Source organism: Chenopodium quinoa, unplaced genomic scaffold, assembly GCF_001683475.1.
Source record: "Chenopodium quinoa cultivar QQ74 unplaced genomic scaffold, ASM168347v1, whole genome shotgun sequence".
NCBI classification, from domain to species: domain Eukaryota; kingdom Viridiplantae; phylum Streptophyta; class Magnoliopsida; order Caryophyllales; family Amaranthaceae; genus Chenopodium; species Chenopodium quinoa.
Window position 1 is genome coordinate 4,018,459 of NW_018745003.1, and position 20,688 is coordinate 4,039,146.

The window sequence follows — 20,688 nt, forward strand, 5'->3', positions numbered from 1 at the left end:
AAATTATCTAATTATGTTTGGGTATTTTGTATTCGAAATAATGAATTAAGTGTTAGAATTTATATGTTTATTCATGTTTCAATTGCTTATAATGATTATTTGATGTTTGCATGTTGAATTTCTTTTTTTTACTTCAATGTTTTCGAATTTATGTTTTTTCTTTTTTGGTTTATTTTCGAATTTCTTTCGAATTTATGTTTTTTTTTTTTGGTTTTTTTTAGTTTAAAGTTTAGGGTTTTAGGGTTTAATGTTTAGAATTGATAACAAGTATGGTTTATCTTCGAATTTATGTTTTTTTTTTTTGGTTTTTTTTAGTTTAAAGTTTAGGGTTTTAGGGTTTAATAAAATCAGAAGAGCAGAGAAAGTAGTGATTAGATTGTAAACATCTAGTAGTCTAGTGTTTATCTAGTACTTTGCATTGACCTTTGGCATGGCTTCAAATTGAATAGTTGATTTTATGCATTCGGATGCATAAATTCTATGTTATTACTCATTATATAAGCGTTGTTGCATAAACTTATCATTGCAGAAAAATGCCCAACTCTGCTATCAGAAAGTGTGCTCGTGTGCAGTTGATTAAGAATGGAAAAAAGATTGCTGCTTTCGTGCCCAATGATGGTTGTTTGAACTTCATTGAGGAAAATGTAAGTCCGTTCTATTAATGTCTGCAAGCATATATGCACTTACTGTTTCATAAATTGCTTGGTTGTGAATTTGCTGGTATTTTGTGCCTTTCGACACAAACTTAGTGATACACTAGCAGTTTGTTAACTATCATTTGTTAACCGTGTTAGAAATAATGTTGTTTGTTAAAGTTTAAACAACTCCAATTATTTGTTAACCTTTGTAGAAACTCTTAAAGTCTAAACAACTCCAGTTATTTGTTAACCATTGTAGAAATAATGTCAATTCTGTTGTGGATTTTTTGGAGAAATACTGGCATCTGATTACTGAAGGTTTAACATTAGTAACAATGCTTTTCTTATACTCATATCATAAACTCTTGATAACAGTTTATCCAGAAACATATAAAACATGATAGTGCGCACTCTTTCTGTGCTGGTTTATCTGATTCTTCTGTCAGTACTCCTGCACCCACTCCTGTTCAGTACATGTGCAGCTTTATTTTTGTGGTTTAAGACTATCATAACAGTATTGCGGTGGAGAGTATATAGCTTGAGCAATTAAGATCAGTCATACACTGTTGGTTTTTTATCCTTTCATGAGCAAATCATCTGGAAAAAGCTGTTCTAAGATAATGCTAATTCATACTTCTTATCAAAGAACGATAAACTGTTCCCTTTTACTAAAGAAGTTACCTGATTGGTAAAAGAAGTCAAGGTCTTCTGTTATATGTATGTAGTTTAATGTTGTGTTTGGGTGTAGATTCATGCTGAAAATGTGGATCATGCAGAAGTTTGTGGAATTTTGTCTAATATTTGTTACCTGATTATATTGTATTTGACTTTGAAATTGATATTATCTAGCTCTGTTTTTCCTTCCATACTAAGAAAATGTAGTTTGTGCAGGATGAGGTGTTGATTGCTGGATTTGGTCGTAAAGGACATGCTGTGGGAGATATTCCTGGAGTCCGATTTAAGGTTGTCAAGGTTGCTGGTGTCTCTCTTCTAGCTCTGTTCAAGGAAAAGAAGGAAAAACCCAGGTCCTAGGTTAAGGTTGTTGGTTTTGTCTTAAATTTTGCCTACTCAAATGAAACTTGTACCGTCTTGAAATGAATACTGAGCATCCTTAAAAAGAGACACCCTCCCTACTTTGTTTTGTGCTCTATCCATGTCTATTCAAGATGATTTTCTATACTCTTAGTTATTTGCTTATATTTCCAATTGGTTTATTTACTTCTCTTAACGATGTCATGAAAATTTCCGGAATTTATGTTAACAAGATCAGCTTTTTAATGATCTTGCATTTAAAAAAAAAAAGGTCTTTGGATCTCCTAAAAACTGCTTTAAAACACAACAATTAACCATTCATTCATTCTCAAAGATGATGCTTAACTAGGCATTTGTATTCAGGTATGCTTCATGGAGTGTTATGAAAGCAACTGCACTTATATTATTAATATATATTAGCTCACTTGATTGAATTTTTTGGTGAACATTTCTTGCAGAATATTCCTCAGAAGTTCATGGAGTGTTTCAAGGAGAAACTCTCCCCGTGGTGTACACTTATAGCGCCAAGTAAACACAAATGGAAAATCAGACTCTCGAGTACATATGATGAAAGGCCATTGGTGTTTACAGATGGATGGAAACAGTTTGTTCGTGACAATGGAGTGGAAACAAAAGTACTTCATATCGAATAGGCGGGATCTTAAACCTGGAGAAAAGAAAAGGGCTTCCAAGATGGCAGAGTGTTATAGGCGCAGCATGAAGGATAATAAGAGAGTGTTTCCTGTGTTTCAGATAGCCAAAAGTACTTCATATCGAATTTATGTTTTTTTTTTGGTATTTTTGGTGTTTGAGAATTGGGACTTTATACTTTTATAGACTTTATGTAGTTTTGTACTTTTGTGAATACACAACTACTCCTGAAGAAAGAACCTCCAAAGGAAGATAATGCTATATATGTGAGTTCCTTCAATACATTTATTAATAAAAACTTTAATTTGAGGTACATGGGGTTGTTGCAAAATTCTACATCAATGACCCTAATTTTAGGTAATCCTACTTTGAATGCCTTAGATTCATACAACATTTATTTTCACTTGGTATTTGTTTTGTTTGATTTTACTACTTACGTGAACGGATGAACATCGTACAGTGGGTCTACAACGCTATTTTTTATTTTAATTTTTGTAAAAGTAGTTTCAATTCAATGGTTCATGTTTGTCCAAATTGATCCAAACATATAAACACAATTGAATTACTTACTACTCCATATTGATTAATAATCATGCATCACATGTCACACCCATACTGCTGTACATAAAGAATTTGATCACACTATTGGTTGAGTAAGATCGAAAATTGCCAAAAAATGTGATCGACACAGTATAATGAAGATCATTGAACTTGACTAAGGTATTATATATTCACCTATTAAACAATCAAACATAAAAGTGAATTCGTTCTACATATACATATCGAAAATGAAACCACATTAGCTTTGAGAATATCCAAAATAAAAAGGCCATAGTATGAGGTATTATAAATTTGTTACCCTTATATCTATTCATACATGCACTAGATCACAAGTTGATGACTTGATGGAGATATACAATTATATAAGTATAATCACATATTGGTTTAATTGAAACTTGAAAGTTTTGTAATTAAGCTACAAAATCACTCACCTTATTACATTTATACAAGTATAATCATTAAAAAAAATATAATAATAATAATAATAATAATAATAATAATAATAATAAATAATATTCAAAATTCTCCCTAAATAGGGGCGATAAGGGGGCTGCTTCAACGGCCATTCACCGTCTCTTTTCCGGCGGCTTTTGCGGCATTTCTCTTCGGCGACGGCGAGGTGTTGGCGACTTTCAGGCGAGGCGGCTTCCACGACTCATTTCCGGCAGTTTCGGGCTTCTTTTCGTGCTATTTCGGGCTTCTTTTCGTGCAATTTCGGACTTGTTTTCATCGGTTTACCAGGTTTGATCTTGGGTTAGCGTTTAAAGGGTGGTTTTGGGCGACTTTCAGGCGACGTTATCGCGAAATTCAGGCGAATTTTCAGGGTAATTTGGTGCATAATTCAGGGCAAAATTGCAGCCGGTGTTGGCAGGTTTTTGTGGCAGGTGTTCGCAAGTTTAAGGGGTTGTTTCAGGCGGTTTAAGGGGTGGTTTCAGGCTGTTTGCAGCGGGTTTTTGTAGAGCAGGTTTTTGGGCTGTTTGAGGGGTGGTTTGGGCTGTTCGCAGGAGTTCGGCCGGCGGTTTACGGGGTGGTACTGGCGGAAGTTTCTAGTTTCAGGTGGTTTCAGGCGAGATTGGTGCTTAGTTGCGGAGTTGCTGGGCTAAGGTTCATTTTTGGTTCGTTTTTGGGCAAGTTTTTCTGGTTTTTGGCAAGGGTTATTCTGGTTTTGTGTGGTTGCAGCATGTGGTTTGCATGTGTGTAGCTATGTCGGCTGTTCGGGTGAAGTTTCATTGCCCCTTTGTGGGTCTTAGTGGTTGTCAAGATGGAAGTGGCAACGGTCTTACTAAAAGTTCTCTTATCAAGCATCTTTATGATCGTCATTTTTGTATTGGTGCGCGGGATATCACACGACATTCTATTTCTTCTAATTTGGCCGTTTATACTGAGGCTGAAGTTACTTTTTCGCGTATGGGGATTTGGTTATGTGGGGTTTGCTACAAAACGCATACGCATCATGCTAAGTGTCGTCATAATCCGAGTGAGATTGTGTCACCCCCGGATGCAGGGGATGGTATTGTTCGTTTTGTGCTTCATGGTTTCTCCAAGCCGCAATCTGCCTCTTCTTCGGCTCAGCTTGGGCGCATAGGTGGTTTGGTGCATGATCAGCCTTGTGGTTTTGATGTGGCTCTCCTTGACTGTTTGTTCTCCAAGGGGTTTCGGACTGTAAAATCTATACCTCCCAAGTGTCGTCTGGGGTTTTTCGGGTTCTGAAAGGTGCCCTTGATAAGGTGATTTCTAGGCCTGATGACATATCTAGTTGGGTTTCTTTGTTGGTGTTACCTTTATGCACCCTTAAAACCTTTCGCCCGCGGAGTAGCTCCGAGTGTAGGTCTTCGGTAAAACGTCGGCTTCAAGAGGAGAGTATTTCCCGTGCTATTTGTTCTTGGAGTGCACCAGGTGGTAATTTGCAGCTTGTGAGGGATATTTTGGCAGAGGATTCTCCTTCTTTTTCAGTGGTTGGTGATGAGGGCCTTGATTTGGAGGAGCGTAATATCAAGCAATGTCGTAGGAAGATTTGTGACGGCCATTACACTGCTGCAGTTCGGGTTCTTTCTTCTTCAGGCGTTGCTCCTTATAATGATGATACTCTCGCGGATTTACAGTCTAAACACCCTACTTCTCCAGCTCCATCCTTGCCTGATATACCTGTTGATGGTCTTCATCTCGTTACTACTTCTGATGTTGTTTTGAATCGGATTAAGAGTTTTCCACGTGGCTCATCATGTGGTAGGGACGGTTTACGTGCTCAGCACCTTATGGATTGCTTGAGTGGTGCTGCTGTGGCTGTATCGGATGAGTTAGTTGACTCTATTTCTGGGGTGGTTAATCTCTTTCTCGCTGGTAAGTGTCCTATGGAGCTAGGAGGGTATATTGCTAGTGCTCCTCTTACACCACTTGTCAAGCCTGGTGGTGGTATTCGTCCTATAGCTGTGGGTACTGTTTGGCGGCGTCTGGTTTTGAAGGTCGGTGTTGTTATGGTTGGTCTGTCTTTAGGAAGCTACTTTGATGGTCTCCAATTTGGTGTTGGAGTTTCTTCGGGAGGTGAGGCGATTCTTCATGCTGTGAATCGGTTGATTGAGGATCGTGGTTCCATTGTGGGTCTTTCTATGTTATTGGTGGATTTTCAAAATGCCTTCAATCTAGTTGATCGTGCAGTCATGTTACGGGAGGTTCGTCGTCGTTGTCCGGGCCTTTCGCGCTGGGTAGAGTTCTGCTACTCTAATCCAGCTAGATTGTATTACGGGGACCACACCTTATGGTCGTCTCAGGGAGTGCAACAGGGTGATCCCCTTGGTCCCTTGCTATTTGCTTTGGTTTTACAGCCCCTAGTGTGTAAGATCAGAGACACTTTTGATGTCTGTCTTCAGGCCTGGTATTTGGATGACGGTACTGTGGTTGGTGACATGTTGGTGGTAGGGAAGGTTCTGCAATTGATTATGGAGGACGGGCCTCGTTTTGGGTTACATCTTAACGTGGAAAAAACTGAAGTTTTCTGGCCTGCAGAAGACCCTCGAAGCAGGCTTGTGGGTGTCTTTCCGCCTAATATTGCTCGACCCTTGCGTGGTGTTTAGCTGCTTGGTGGTCCCGTTAGTTCCGATTCCGGTTTTGGAGGTGAGCTTGTGATGCAGAGGGTGACAAAGACCATTGCACTTATGGATAGGGTTGTTAAGCTAGATGATCCTCAGTGCGAGCTGTTGTTGCTTAGGGCTTGTACCGGAGTTTCTAAGCTATACTTTGCATTGCGTACTTGTCCTCCTAGTACCTTTGAGACGGCTCAGCGCACATTCGATGGGGCACTTAGATCCTCATTGGAGCGTATTGTTACTGCTTCAGGGCCTGGGTTTGGCGATTGGCAGTGGCGGCTTGCCACCTTGCCTTTTGCTTATGGCGGTCTTGGTGTTTATTCCGCAGGTGATGTTCGACATTATGCTTTTCTTGCTTCCCGGTTACAGTCTGCTGGGTTGCAGACACAGCTATTACGACATGCTGGTGTTGTTGGTCTTGGACGAGCCTTTGGAGATGCGTTGAGTTTGTTTAATGGAATAGTGGAGTCTGACATTATGAGTAATCCTAGTGAGGTCTCTGCCCCTAAACTCATGAAGAAATTGGCAGATATGTATTTCACAAAGGTTACCGCTTCTGCAGAAGCCGCTTATTCTTTGACTCCTCGGCAATCAGCATTGTGGAAATCGCAACAGGGAGATCACACCTCTGCTTGGCTTCGGGCAGTCCCTATTTCTGGGTTGGGTCAGACGATGAACTCAAAGACCTACCGATGTGTGTTGTGCTATAGGATGGGTGTTGCATTGTTCTTTATCTCGACACCATGCTCTGCTTGTTCTCGGGTTTTTCCTGGGGATATTTTCGGTGATCACGCGGTGTCGTGTGCTGGTCTTGTCGGTATTAAACATCGGCATAATATTGTCCGGGATACCCTCTGCTGCTGATGTGTTACTTTATTCTTGGGATCGTTGTCGCGATGTTTGTGTGGACTTAACAGGGTCTTCTCCATTGACACAGACAGGGCTTTCTGACTTTGTTCCTGGACGGGTTGTGGCTGATGCGGCTCATCGAAAGCGGATGATGTATGAAGCTAGTTGTCGGCTGATGGGGTATGGTTTCATTCCCTTCTCCTTTTCTTCGCTTGGGGAATTGGAGAAGGAGGTTGTCGTGTTGCTGAAGCGGGTTCAGTGGTTCTCGACGACGCAAGACATTGGGGCTCGTGCTGCAGCTTATATCTTCACTAGGGTAGACTTTTCTATAGCTAGAGGAGTGGGGGCCCAAATTGTATCTCGACTTCCCACTAATTTGTTGTAGGTTGTATGACTTTATCTGTTTTTGAGATGATAATAATAATAATAATAATAATAGTAATAATAATAATAATAATAATAATAATAATAATAATAATAATAATAATAATAATAATAATAAAAATAATAATAATAATAATAATAATAATAATAATAATAATAATAATAAAAAACCTATTTATAGATATAAAACTAGAAATTCTAGTCTTAATTTATTAGAAGCAAAATTAGTTTGAAGATTATCGAAAGTTTGATGCCTTCATTTTGCTCCTTAGTTCTTACATTAGATAGACTTACCTTTTTATACATATTTTATTTCTAACCATGCTATGATCCACCCCGCAAAATCAATTTTGTTAGTCTCTGCATGCATGGAGCATACATGCACATGAATTTTGGCGTGGGATCAATAAATACTTTTCTATTAAAGTTTTACCGATAGAAAGTTTTATAAAGGAGTAAGAGAAGATGGAGAAATTGATTATGTATATTGCTCCGGTAACATGGCTTATATAGCCAAGAGTTTTACATATAATGCCACACAAGTTCACAAGTCTTTGGACTTGTGTGAACATTGTGAAATCAAATCAAATAATTATAGGCATTCATATTTATCTTCTAACACCCCCCCCCCCTTGAATGCCCATACTTATTATACAGAAAGGTATTTGTTGCCTCATTAAAAACCTTGCTAGGTAAAACCCTTTTGGGAAAAAAACCATAACTAGGGAAAAAGAGTACAACGATATAGTATTATATGCTTTGGTATACTGTCTCGTTAAAAACCTTGTCAGGAAAAACCCGGTGGGATAAAAACCTGATCGAAGGGAAAAAGAGTGCAGTACATATAATACTCCCCCTGATCTCAGCATAGTTCACGAAGATGTCGCATTCCGATTTTGTGAACTAACTGTTCAAATTTCTTCGAAGGAAGTGATTTGGTGAAAAGGTCGGCAAGATTTTCACAAGACTGAATTTGCTGGATATTTATTTCCTCGTCCTTTTGTAGATCATGTGTGAAGAACAGTTTTGGGGCAATATGTTTCGTTTTATCTCCCTTAATATACCCTTCAGTTACTTGAGCGATACATGTCGTATTGTCTTCAAAGATGATGGTTGGGTCTTCTGTTATTGCGTTCATTCCACACTCCTTTTGGATATTACTGATCATCGACCTCAGCCACACACATTCCCGTCCTGCTTCATAGAGGGCTATCAACTCTGCATGATTTGATGATGTCGCGGTCAATGTCTGCTTTGTTGATTTCCATGATATTGCAGTGCCGCCATAAGTGAATACATATCCATTTTGTGACTTGGCATTTTGAGGATCTGATAAGTATCCAGCGTCTGCATACCCAATGAGAGCAGCATCTTGTTTTGGTTGGTAATATAAACCAAGGTCTTGTGTCCCTCGTAGGTACCGGAGTAAGTGTCGAACTCCCTTCCAATGCCTATATGTTGGTGCATTGTTGTGCCTGGCTAACAAATTCACAGAGAAAGCTATGTCGGGTCTAGTATTGTTAGCTAAGTACATTAAGGCTCCAATTGCACTTAAGTATGGTACTTCTGGACCCAGAATCTCTTCATTTTCTTCTCGGGGTCTGAATGGATCATTTTTCATATTCAAAGAACGAACAACCATTGGGAAGTTGGTTGGGGTTGCTTTGTCCATGAAGAAACGTTTCAAAACTCTTTCTGTATAGTTTGATTGATGGACAAAAATTCCATGACTCAAGTGCTCAATTTGTAGTCCAAGGCAAAATTTAGTTTTCCCAAGGTCTTTCATCTCAAATTCTTTCATCAAGTATTTTGCAGTTTTCTCGAGTTCATTTGGGGTTCCGATGATATTTAAATCATCAACATAAACTGCAATGATAGCGAATCCTGATTGTGATCGCTTTATGAAAACACAGGGACTAACTTGGTTGTTTTTGAATCCTTATCTCATAAGGTATTCACTCAGTCGGTTGTACCACATCCTTCCAGATTGTTTCAATCCATAAAGTGACCTTTTTAGTTTTATGGAAAGCAGTTGTCTAGGCTTGTGGTTTTCTGGTAGTTTTAGTCCTTCGGGGACTTTCATGTAAATGTCCGTATCGAGTGACCCATACAAATACGCAGTCACTACATCCATTAATCGCATTTGCAGTCCTTTTGTGACTGTCAAACTTACCAGAAATCTTAATGTAGTTGCATCAACCACTGGAGAATATGTTTCTTCATAATCAATCCCTGGAATTTGAGAAAATCCTTGGGCTACAAGTCTTGCCTTGTATCTAACTATTTCATTTTTCTCATTACGTTTTCTTACAAATACCCATTTGTATCCAACGGGTTTTACACCTGCTGGTGTAAGGGTTATTTTCCCAAAAACTTCTCGTTTTTCAAGTGACTTTAACTCAGCCAGCATTGCCTCCTTCCACTTTGGCCAATCACTCCTACGTCGACATTCTTCTACAGTTCTTGGTTCAACATCATTTTCATCAGACACGATGTCGATTGCTATGGAATTTGCAAATGTTTCATTAACGATAACATCTTTCCTATTCCACTGAGTCTTTGTAGAGACGTAATTCATTGAAATTTCATTGTTATCGATGTTTTGAACATCTTGTTCATTCCCCGTAGGGTTGTCTTCTTGTTCGTCCCCTTTTGGATTATCATCATTTTCTCTACTTTCATCCACATTTGGTTTTTCTTGACCTTCTGACGGGGGAACATCATTAGTCTCATTTTCTATTCCATCCAATCTTTTCAATTTTCTTGGCTTAGAATCTTTTGAATCAAGTGGTCTTCCACGCTTTCTGCGTGCTTGAGATTCATTTTATATGGCCTTATTACCAGTTGGGATTTCAATACGTGCAGGGGCATTTCTACTGGTATATGTGATTTTGTCACCTTCTTTGTGTCTACAAATGCATCAGGCAATTGATTTGCAACACTTTGTAAATGAACAATTTTCTTAACTTCTTGTTCACACATATTTGTTCGTGGGTCTAACATCAATAGTTGTGTTGCATTCCAAATGAGTTCAATTTCTTTCTTATGTGGGTCCACTTTCTCTCCCCCTAAGGCTGGGAATACTGTTTCATTAAAGTGACAGTCCGCAAATCTAGCCGTAAATAAGTCACCAGTCAATGGTTCAAGGTATTTAATTATAGAGGGAGATTCAAACCCGACATAAATTCTCAGCCTTCTTTGTGGACCCATTTTTGTTCGTTGGGGTGGAGCAATGGGAACATATACAGCACAACCAAAGATTTTTAGATGTGAGATACTTGGTTCTCGACCACAAACAAGTTGTAGTGGTGAGAATTTATGATAAGCTGTAGGTCTCAATCTAATTAGCGCTGCTGCATGTATTATAGCATGTCCCCAAGCAGATGATGGCAATCTTGACCTCATTAATAATGGTCTTGCAATCAATTGTAATCTCTTAATTAGTGATTCAGCTAGACCATTTTGTGTATGAACATGAGCTACTGGGTGTTCAACATCAATTCCAATTGACATACAATAATCATTAAATGTTTGGGATGTAAATTCCCCGGCATTGTAAAGTCTTATTTTCTTTATTGTATGATCTGGGAATTGTGCTCTTAATTTGATGATTTGGGCAAGTAATTTTGCTAAGACAACATTTCTACTTGAAAGTAGACTAACATGTGACCATCGTGTAGAGGCATCAATTAAAACCATGAAATATCGAAATGGTCCACATGCTGGATTAATTGGCCCACATATGTCTCCCTGAATTCTTTCTAAGAATTTTAGAGATTCAGTAGCAATTTTGTTCATAGATGGCCTTATTATTAATTTGCCAAGTGAACATGCAGAGCATGTTAATTCATCTGATCGGGGAATTTTGACATTTCTTATTGAATGTCCAACTGAATGTGCTATTATTCTTTGCATCATCCCAGTTGCTGGATGTCCCAAACGATCATGCCATAAAATAATCAAATGTTTGTCATCTAACTTCTGGTTAGATACCATATTGATTTCCACGGGTCGTATGTTTATACGATATAACCCCGAAGAGTATGCTGGCAATTTCTCATATATATGTTTCTTTCCATGTTTTTCTGCCGTGAGGCATATATACTCTTTTTGATCTGTTGTCATTGTTTCTAGATGATAGCCATTTTGGCGTACATCTTTAAAGCTTATGAGATTTATTCGAGATTTACTCGAATATAAAGCATTATTGATTATTAATTTTGTTCCATTTGGAAGCATTATACAAGCCTTTCCAGATCCTTCAATTAATTTAGCTGACCCGGAAATGGTGTTTACATTTGCTTGAAACAACTTTAGTTGTGAAAAATATTTTCTATCTTTTAAGATAGTATGTGTTGTTCCACTGTCCAAAAGGCATTGATATTCGGAACTAACTTCAGGTAGATCCATATCTTCATAAAATAAATTTGAGATTAGTTTAGAATAATATCATACAAACTTTTATTGATGATAGAGATTTAAAGTACATGACTAGAAATTTAAAATACAGGGAACTAAGAAAATACACTAAAACATAGCATATGTTACATTAGTAGGTGAGAAACCTAAGTATTGTTGTTTTCTCCAAGAATGAAATCATTTCCAATTTCAGCATTATCCATGAAATAATCAGACACATCAAGGCTGGGACAAGGAGCATTTTCCTCATTAACATAATTTGCTTCTGCATTTTTCTCTTTGCCTTTTACAGAAGCCTGGTAAAGGTCTACCAAATGTTTGGCCGTTCGACAAGTACGTCCCCAATGTCCTGTCATGCCACATCTGTAACATGTGTCTTTTCCTTTCGAAGGAGTTTGTTTGTGGCTTCCAGATGACTGTCCCTTCTGTTTTTCAAAATTTTCAAAATTACTGTTTCTTTGAAAATTATTTCTACCACGGCCGCGTCCGCGATAATTTCCACGACCTATTCCACGACCATTGTAATTTCCACGTCCACCTCTTCTTGTAGCATTTGACTCGGGTGGATAGGAATTTGTTGCATTTGCCTCATGATGAGTGGCCAAAGACCCAGTTGGTCTCAGGTTATGATTTTTCAACAAAAGTTCACTATTTTGTTCCGCAACAAGCAATATACTCATTAATTCATTGAACCTTTTAAAACCTCTTTCACGATACTGTTCTTGCAACAGTATGTTACTTGCATGAAAGGTAGTGAGTGTTTTTTCAATCATCTGTTCATCTGTAACCGGATGATCACAATATCTCAATATAGACACTATCTCATGTATGGTTGAATTATAATCAATTACAGATTTGAAATCCTGGAACCGTAAATTTGTCCAATCAAATAATGCCTTAGGCAGGAGCACCCTTTTGCGGTGTCCAAATCTTTCATTAAGGCAATCCCATAATTCTTTGGGATCTTCAACCATCATGTACTCAGTTTTAAGGCCTTCATGTAAATGATGCCTTAACAACACTAAGGCTTTTGCCTTATCTTGCTCAGTGATAGGTTTTTCAACCGTCATTGTAGAAGAGGTAGCATCAGTTGTTTGACCAGAGGGACTTTTATTTTCTTTAACAGTGTGCTCCAAACCTTGAGCTTTCAAATTCATCATTGCATCCACTTTCCATTCCAGAAATTTCTTTCCAGATAAATCTAAGATGCTGAACTGTCTTTTCATAAGGTCTCCCATTTTAGCTACAACAAATTTCGTGATAATTAGATTATAATAACAAATTATATGTACAACTCACATGTTTAGTTCTTCCATATTTATAATTAAGTTAATAAGACACGTGATAATTAAATTTAATAATAATAAACCATAAATAATATAGTCTTTTCTCCCCCTTGGTTTATTATTGTGAGTAATTATATGATTAGACAAAAATTAATCATGTTAGTTGCAAAAAAAAAAAAACAGCAAAACGACAACAATGACAGTAGTAACAATAATTATAATGATAACGGTAATATTATACAATGATGATTAATAACAACAAACAACATAATAAAACAAAAACAAGCTTTTAATATACTAAAACGACAAAATAAGTGAGTTTTACTTATACATAATGACAAAAATTAATATTGCTACTAATAGAACTACAAGTGCTGTAATTAGAAGGAAATATTGTTTTATCTTCCTTAAATCTTCTTCAAAAGTGAAGTTGTGGGTGTTTTGGGTGTTTTGGTTGCCGTCGTCGGGGAACATATCGGAGAAGAAGGGGGTGAATTTTTTTTTTAGGTGATTTTTGGATAAAAAGTGGGAAGAGATAAAGGATTTGTGGTGAAATTGGGGGAAAAATCCGTCTTTTATAGAGGTAGGTTTATCCGTTACTGTTCTGTACAACTGTAAAAATATCATATAATAGTCTAACGTACTGGCATAAAATTATGGTCCATATATATATTTATAATTGTAAAAGGTTATCACACTGGGAATGCAAGCCATAGTGGTCCGAGAGCCCTAATATCTATAAAAGATCATGGGTTCGAAAACGGAAAGAAACACAAAAAAGTATGTAAAAGTAAGAAAAATAATAAGTATAAAAAGGCTGCATCTTTTTGTTAATCTAGTTAATAATAATATGCATGCAAAGCTACTACTTAGCAATTATAATAACTAAGATACAAATTTACGTAAAATGAGTATGTAATATCAACATGGATCAAACAAAGAAACATCAACATGAATAAACAAAAGATGATAGTAGTAAATTCACAAGTAAGAGAACTTTCACCGTTGTTTTTTTTGAGGTATATATAGTAAATGTTTGAGTTTCTGTTATAGAGGATCCCAAATATGGGCAACTATAGATCATACTCCTCGAAACAGTTGGAAGTAGATAGTATTATTTTGTTATAAATTTTTATAAGTAGGTATAAATATACCAGACTGAAAACTGGTGCTGATAACGTGTTAAAGTTTTACCGATAGAAAGTTTTATAAAGGAGTAAGAGAAGATGGAGAAATTGATTATGTATATTGCTCCGGTAACATGGCTTATATAGCCAAGAGTTTTACATATAATGCCACACAAGTTCACAAGTCTTTGGACTTGTGTGAACATTGTGAAATCAAATCAAATAATTATAGGCATTCATATTTATCTTCTAACATTTTCTTATTTATCATAGTAGATACGGAGTACTTCTATCACCGTCCTTGGTTATTTTTTAATTACAACATTTTTTTTTTATGATTTAGTTACAATATTTAGTCGAGTTTTACACCATTAATATATGTATATATTTTTAATTAACTTTTATTATGTAAGATTATGAAATTTTGAATAAGATGAATTTAATTAACCTTATTTCAAATCCATGATGACAATACATTTTCTAGCATACACACATGGTTTCAAGCAACATTATACACACCTTCAAAATTGATTCAAAATCATGAATTATAACCTTCAGGTTTGGACAATTTTTTTATTTGTTTGAACTAAAAAGGAAAGAGGTTAAAGTGTTTTTCATGGATCCCATGACATTGCGGGAGGCCATTTGAGTGGCTGGAATTACGCACTTTGCCTTTGAACGGTCAATATGACTGTTTTTGTATATGGAATAATTCACAAAATTAAAGACAATCAAAGAAAGGTGGATGAATAATGTAAAATTCCAATCATTGGATTAAAAAGAAATGAGAAATTATATTACCACCTATAATAAACCTAAGAAAGTTGAATGCACGCTTTATAGTGTTGCGTATAATAAGATGCATGCATGAAAAGTATAGCTAGTGTTGTCCAAAGACTGAACTATAAAAAACCTCGAGAATTAAAAGTTAGTTTAAGATAAAAGAATACTGTTTATATTTTAAAAAATAAAAGTTAGAATTATTTTTGGGCACCACATTACTTGTTTGCATTATAAATCCGAGACATACATGTCGTTCTTGATTTCAGTCTATTTTATTTTTATCATTTTTGCAACATTAACTGAACCAACCTCTGTTTTTTTTTTGTGTTTTTGCCTCGCCATTACACGGTTACACTAATATTCATATATTCCGTGCCCCCCGCCCCTATCACCTTAATGGCTTAATGTATAGTACTATTATGGTACAATAAGGTGATTTTACGTTACATTAATCTTAATCTTAAGATAATTAAATCACGTTATAAATTAGGTCTATAACAAATATCTATTGATGATAGATTGACTATAGTCTATAAGTCGATAGCTATTTCAAAATCATTAATTGATCCTCTTTCCTTCAAGATCATTATGTATTTATGTCATCGTCCGAGTGGGTAATTTAGCTTTAAAGTGGCTTAAAATTTACAATGCTCAACTCGATCTACAATTTTAGAGAAGTAACTAACTTAGACTTGTAGTTGTATTGGACTAAATATTTACCATCTACTACCTTGCTTGAATCACGGATTAACTTCTTACTTTTTATTATGTATCAGTGATCTGTAAAATTATACATTGTTGTTTTTGTGCTACTCTGTAAAATGTCATCAAAACATCACTTGTTTAAATCTCCTTACTTAGGATTACTATAAGAATCCGTGCTTTTACCAAAACAGTTAAATTTCACTTAGACACGAGTTAAAATGCCAACAATACAACTTCACGAGGTATGTAATTACGGAGGCAAAAATAAGGAAGATTCCATGTAATTATCTTAAATTCATCGTAATAGTAGTCGTACAATACGTTGTTTGTCCTTTTAAAGATGATTCATAGGACTTGAACACCTTTGATTTAAGGGAACACTTTGATATTTTCCATGCATTGGATTTGAATGACACTTGGTATTTGATACGAGGAGAGAGAATTATAGGGAACACAATTAAAGGTCTTGTCATGCTTTGATTAACCAGCCAGGATTAACCAAATAATACTACTTTACGCAAACCTCTAAATTATTTGTTTCCCTAACATTACGTGCAACCCATGACTTACTCCCCTGTCCCAATTTATAGTTTATATTTGTGTTTTTTTACGATTTTTAAAAAATAGGAGGAGAAAGTGGATTAAATACATTAAAAAAAAGTAAAAAATACAATTGTAGACAAAAATTTTAGAGAGAAAGTGGAAAAAAAAGGGTGTAAGTCTTTACATAGGCTTAGTAGTTCAGAGTCACCGAGGAGAGAAGTCTAAAAATAGAAATATAAGTAACATTTTGGGTCTCCAAAATACAACAAGAACTATATTGTGGGAGTGAGAGAGTATCTATTTTGCTTCGACCCTTTTGTTCACGTTTGTCAATATACATCGACTTTAATCATTTATATCTCTAATTATATATTGATAAAAAATAAAAAATTATATACGAATCAGACTTATTTTTACTATTAACATAGATTATTCATAAAGGAAGGTCTTTATCAACGTGACATGGTGCATATCTAAATATAATATCTTTCTTTTTTTCATTCTTTGAACCGAATCAAACAAAACTCTACTTGTAACTTTATTTTTTTCTTTGTATTTTTTTGTAAAAAATTTAGAACATTATCTCAAATTGTGCATAGTTGTAAAAGCAAGAACATAAAAAGGGAAACGAAATAATGGAGTGCTTTATTTAATTTTTAATTTATGTAGGAATTAGTGTTTATTTTTTATAAGCTTTGATTTTTAGTGCATATTAATTGAATGTGTACATTAAAAATCACATTCGCACGGGTTTATGATGGGTTACTAAACAAAATTATGGAAAAGACAATATGTCACCTAACTCCAAACATGTCTAGAATATGTGGATCTTAGGATATAATATTAAATGAGACTACAAAATTAAGGTAATCCAATTTTTTTAATTATTATTTTGAAATTAGTTAAGGTATTTTAAAGGCAAATCATATTGCATGTCGGATAAGGGTTTGGAATTTGCTTGAATTCGGAGCAAATAAGAATTGAAGTCCTATACGTTGACCAAATTTCATGTGTAGAAGTAGTTCCAAGATCACATCTGATTACATCACTTACGTCATGTAATTGGATTATTTTTTGATGGTTTTCCAAAGTTCTTTCAATTAGATATGATAGATGTAAGTAGGATTATGGTTTGTTACTTTATAATTAATAAGTTGGCCTGGAATTTAGCTTGATGAAGACTATGGAGAGTGAGAGTTAGACGATCTATTATATAATTAAATACGCGACGTAACTAATAATAATATAATTAGACTTTTGATTAATAAAATAATAATGCATCCTTAATAGTTTTGTCACTGCACTATGTTATACACGCATATGTAGTACGTATATATACTTCATACATATAATTATAATTTTTATATATTTAGTTGTTTATCTTAACTATATGCTTCGTATGTATTTGTCCTAATTGATAAAATTGAGTAAAGATGATATCGATTTCAAATTGAATTTGTTTATATCATTATGAATTTAACAAAATAAATAGTTCTTATCAACGTTGTTGTCCTGACAGATTACATCATCAAATTTCCTTCTGGTATATATCGACGACCATTTGATTTAACTTAAGGATCTCAAGTTCTCAACATACTTGTATTATTTATATACGTGTACAAATAACGATAAAATAGGGGTGAAGGAAGGTCACGTGACATGCACCCGGCAAGCCCACGGGGAGTATGGACCGCTGAATATAGGTGGGCCGACCACAAGGAACTATCCGATTAAGCCCAATTAACGATACGGGTATTTGCTTTAGACTTTAATTAGAGTGGTCCAATTCCAACTCATGCTTGGGTCAATTACCCACGTGCTCCCATACCTCCATTATGAATGATGATGATGAAAATGTCTTACTACTTTCATTTTAATATTATTGCAACAACTGGACTTTTACACTATTTATCACATTATTTTTGTTTGACCAAATAATATGATTTATACATTAATTAAATATAGTCTAATGAATGATGATGACGATGATGATGAAAATGTCTTACTATATCATAAATTTAAGTAGTTATGCGGTGTATATTACTCTTGGCGCTCCTTTTTGTTCTTCTCACATTATTAATAGAACAAACAAAGAGAATCAGAAAGAGTAGCTTATTCGAGTAGCACATTAGTTTGATAGATTAATAGAACAAATCATATTATAGATCCTTCTAGCACTTTGAGCATTTTATATGAAAAAAGTAGGCTAAATCATTATATCTTATTACTCATACATAAATTTATCTATATCGGGATGTTTGTCAAGAAACTACAAAATATATATATCCGATCTATTACCTACGCTCTTTTAACTTAGTTACGGACTTACGGTTATTATAGAAATGAAATTTAATTAAGGTCAGTAGTACGTGTAAGTGAAAGTTTTTGTAAAATAGTGTTACAAGTGAGATTTGTGTAAGAATGAAAAAGCTACAAAGAAGATATATAAGTGTGTCTTCAATTCATCTATTTTTATTTTCTAGTTTTATAAACAATACGACGCGAGTGTGAGAAAAAAACTACTATTGCTTTGTCTTATAAGTACTCATAATATAAACACATTGAGTTGAAATCTTGGGAAAATGTAAAGTTTATTAATTGGGATTAGTGGTCACTAGGCAGTGTCAGGTCACCCTAGTACTTGTAGAGTTGTAGTGGATAACAACAACATAAATAAAATTCCACCACAAACATAAACATGAAACATAAACATAAACATGGTAGTAAAAGAAGAGTAGATATGAAGTGATCAATCTTGTAGGGAAACCTAAAAAGGGGACAATTTGACAAGCTAGTCAACCTTATATTTATTACCTTATCAACTCCTAAAATTAATTAGTTTCCCCCCTTTAAGAATTTATTGTAACTCTTACATCCTCCAGCCATATATTCTTTTAATTTCTTCATTTTTTTTTTATTTATTTTTTTATTTTAATATTTGTTTCCCTCAACTTACCTAAATAGGTTAAATAAAAGTAAATATAAGTAAAATGCACAATAATAAATCAAGCAAAAATGAGTTAAATCCTGCCAAATTAAAGAAGTCAAAATAACTGCAACTAAGCTAAATTAAGAAAAAAATAAGTTAAGATTAACAAAATAAGTTTAATAAGGTTTTTATTTTTTTTTAAGTAACACAAATTTCATTTAAAAAATATTTTTCTTAACAGAAAATTTTAAGAAAATTAAGTAATTAGATGTAAAAAGAATTAATCCCTAAGCTAAACTGAATTGATTAAATTAAACTAAGCAAAAACTGGATTGAATTGAAGTAAAATAATGAACTAAACTTAAAATAAGTCCAAAAGAATATATAAGACCTTAATAACGTTTAATATGTCCAAATCAAACTATATAATATACTTAGTATGTAGTTTGATTTTGACACCTAGAATAAATCTATGGTTGTACAAATTTACAGTGGTATAAATTAACTAACTCTAAATTTATGCGATTTTGTTAGACGATGGCTTTGGCCATTGTATATGAGTGAAGGTACAGTGTACAACCATCTCCATAAGTAAACATTAATGCAACATAGTACTTAAGACTTTATCAAAATACTTTACATGTATGTATAGTGTATATATTACGTATTACGTTAACGATTAATAATAAGCTTATTATAACAACAAAATCTACTTCTCCAATCCTTTATTTGCATGTAATTGTCACACCCAATAAATTGAAATTAATTCAAGAAGTAGCAAAGTTAATTAAATGACAGCAATGCATGTATAACGTATGAGGTGTAATAAGAGAGAAATGAAGCATAAAATGAAGAAGCAAAAAAAAAAAAAAAAAAAAAAAAAAAAAGCATGAAATGAAGAAGCAAAACAAAAATAAAAAATGGTTGATGTTAGAAGTCAATGTGAATGCCAATCATTGATTTGATGTTGCAATGCACATATAAGTCCAATCCTTGTGAACTTATATGGCAATATATGAGCATGATTGAATTGTACTCTTAGTATAGAAGTATTAGCTATATATATAGGGTGTCATATGAGGCAATAATAATAACAGACTACAATTTCACTCATCCTCTTTATTTCTTCTCCTTCACTTTCTCCTTTCACTGATTAAAGACATTCTATCGGTAAACATTTAACACGTTATCAGCACCAGTTTTCAGTCAGGTATATTTATACCTACTTCTAAAAATTTATAACAAATAATACTATCTACTTCTAAATGTTTCGAGGAGTATGCTCTATAGTTGCCCATATTTGGGATCCTCTATAACAGAAACTCAAACATTTACTATATATACCTCAAAAACAACGGTGAAAGTTCTCTTACTTGTGAATTTACTACTATCATCTTTTGTTTATTCATGTTGATGTTTCTTTGTTTGATCCATGTTGATATTACATACTCATTTTACGTAAATTTTTATCTTAGTTATTATAATTGCTAAGTAGTAGCTTTGCATGCATATTATTATTAACTAGATTAACAAAAAGATGCAGCCTTTTATACTTATTATTTTTCTTACTTTTACATACTTTTTGTGTTTCTTTCCGTTTTCGAACCCATGATCTTTTATAGATATTAGGGCTCTCGGACCACTATGGCTTGCTTCCCAGTGTGATAACCTTTTACAATTATAAATATATATATATAT

At 34.6% G+C, this 20,688-nt stretch overlaps 2 protein-coding genes across 3 annotated transcripts; one reads left to right on the forward strand and one right to left on the reverse strand.

Moving 5' to 3' along the window:
* Positions 1–183: 183 nt before the first annotated feature.
* LOC110707979 (40S ribosomal protein S23-2) lies at positions 184–2,235 on the forward strand. 2 transcript variants are annotated; one of them, XM_021886073.1, is made up of 3 exons: positions 184–644; positions 1,530–1,676; positions 2,129–2,200. In XM_021886073.1, exons 1-2 carry the CDS (start codon positions 534–536, stop codon positions 1,668–1,670), a joined length of 252 nt encoding a protein of 83 aa, XP_021741765.1. In that variant the 5' UTR covers positions 184–533; the 3' UTR covers positions 1,671–1,676; positions 2,129–2,200. The 2 variants fall into 2 exon arrangements, with proteins under 2 accessions (XP_021741765.1, XP_021741764.1); XM_021886072.1 differs by having other exon boundaries at positions 1,530–2,235.
* Positions 2,236–11,763: 9,528 nt separating this feature from the next.
* Positions 11,764–12,855, reverse strand: LOC110708145. The gene is made up of 2 exons (XM_021886250.1): positions 12,205–12,855; positions 11,764–12,042 (listed from the first exon to the last, which is right to left on the reverse strand). Exons 1-2 carry the CDS (start codon positions 12,853–12,855, stop codon positions 11,764–11,766), a joined length of 930 nt encoding a protein of 309 aa, XP_021741942.1.
* Between the last annotated feature and the right edge of the window lie 7,833 nt (positions 12,856–20,688).

Coding starts and splice junctions, on each gene's coding strand:
- LOC110707979 (XM_021886072.1), top strand. CDS start 534: ATGCCCAACTCTGCTATCAGAAAGTGTGCTCGTGTGCAGTTGATTAAG. Junction 645..1,529: donor TGAACTTCATTGAGGAAAAT/GTAAGTCCGTTC, acceptor TAGTTTGTGCAG/GATGAGGTGTTGATTGCTGG.
- LOC110708145 (XM_021886250.1), bottom strand. CDS start 12,855: ATGGGAGACCTTATGAAAAGACAGTTCAGCATCTTAGATTTATCTGGA. Junction 12,043..12,204: donor CTTTGGCCACTCATCATGAG/GCAAATGCAACA, acceptor TTTGAAAAACAG/AAGGGACAGTCATCTGGAAG.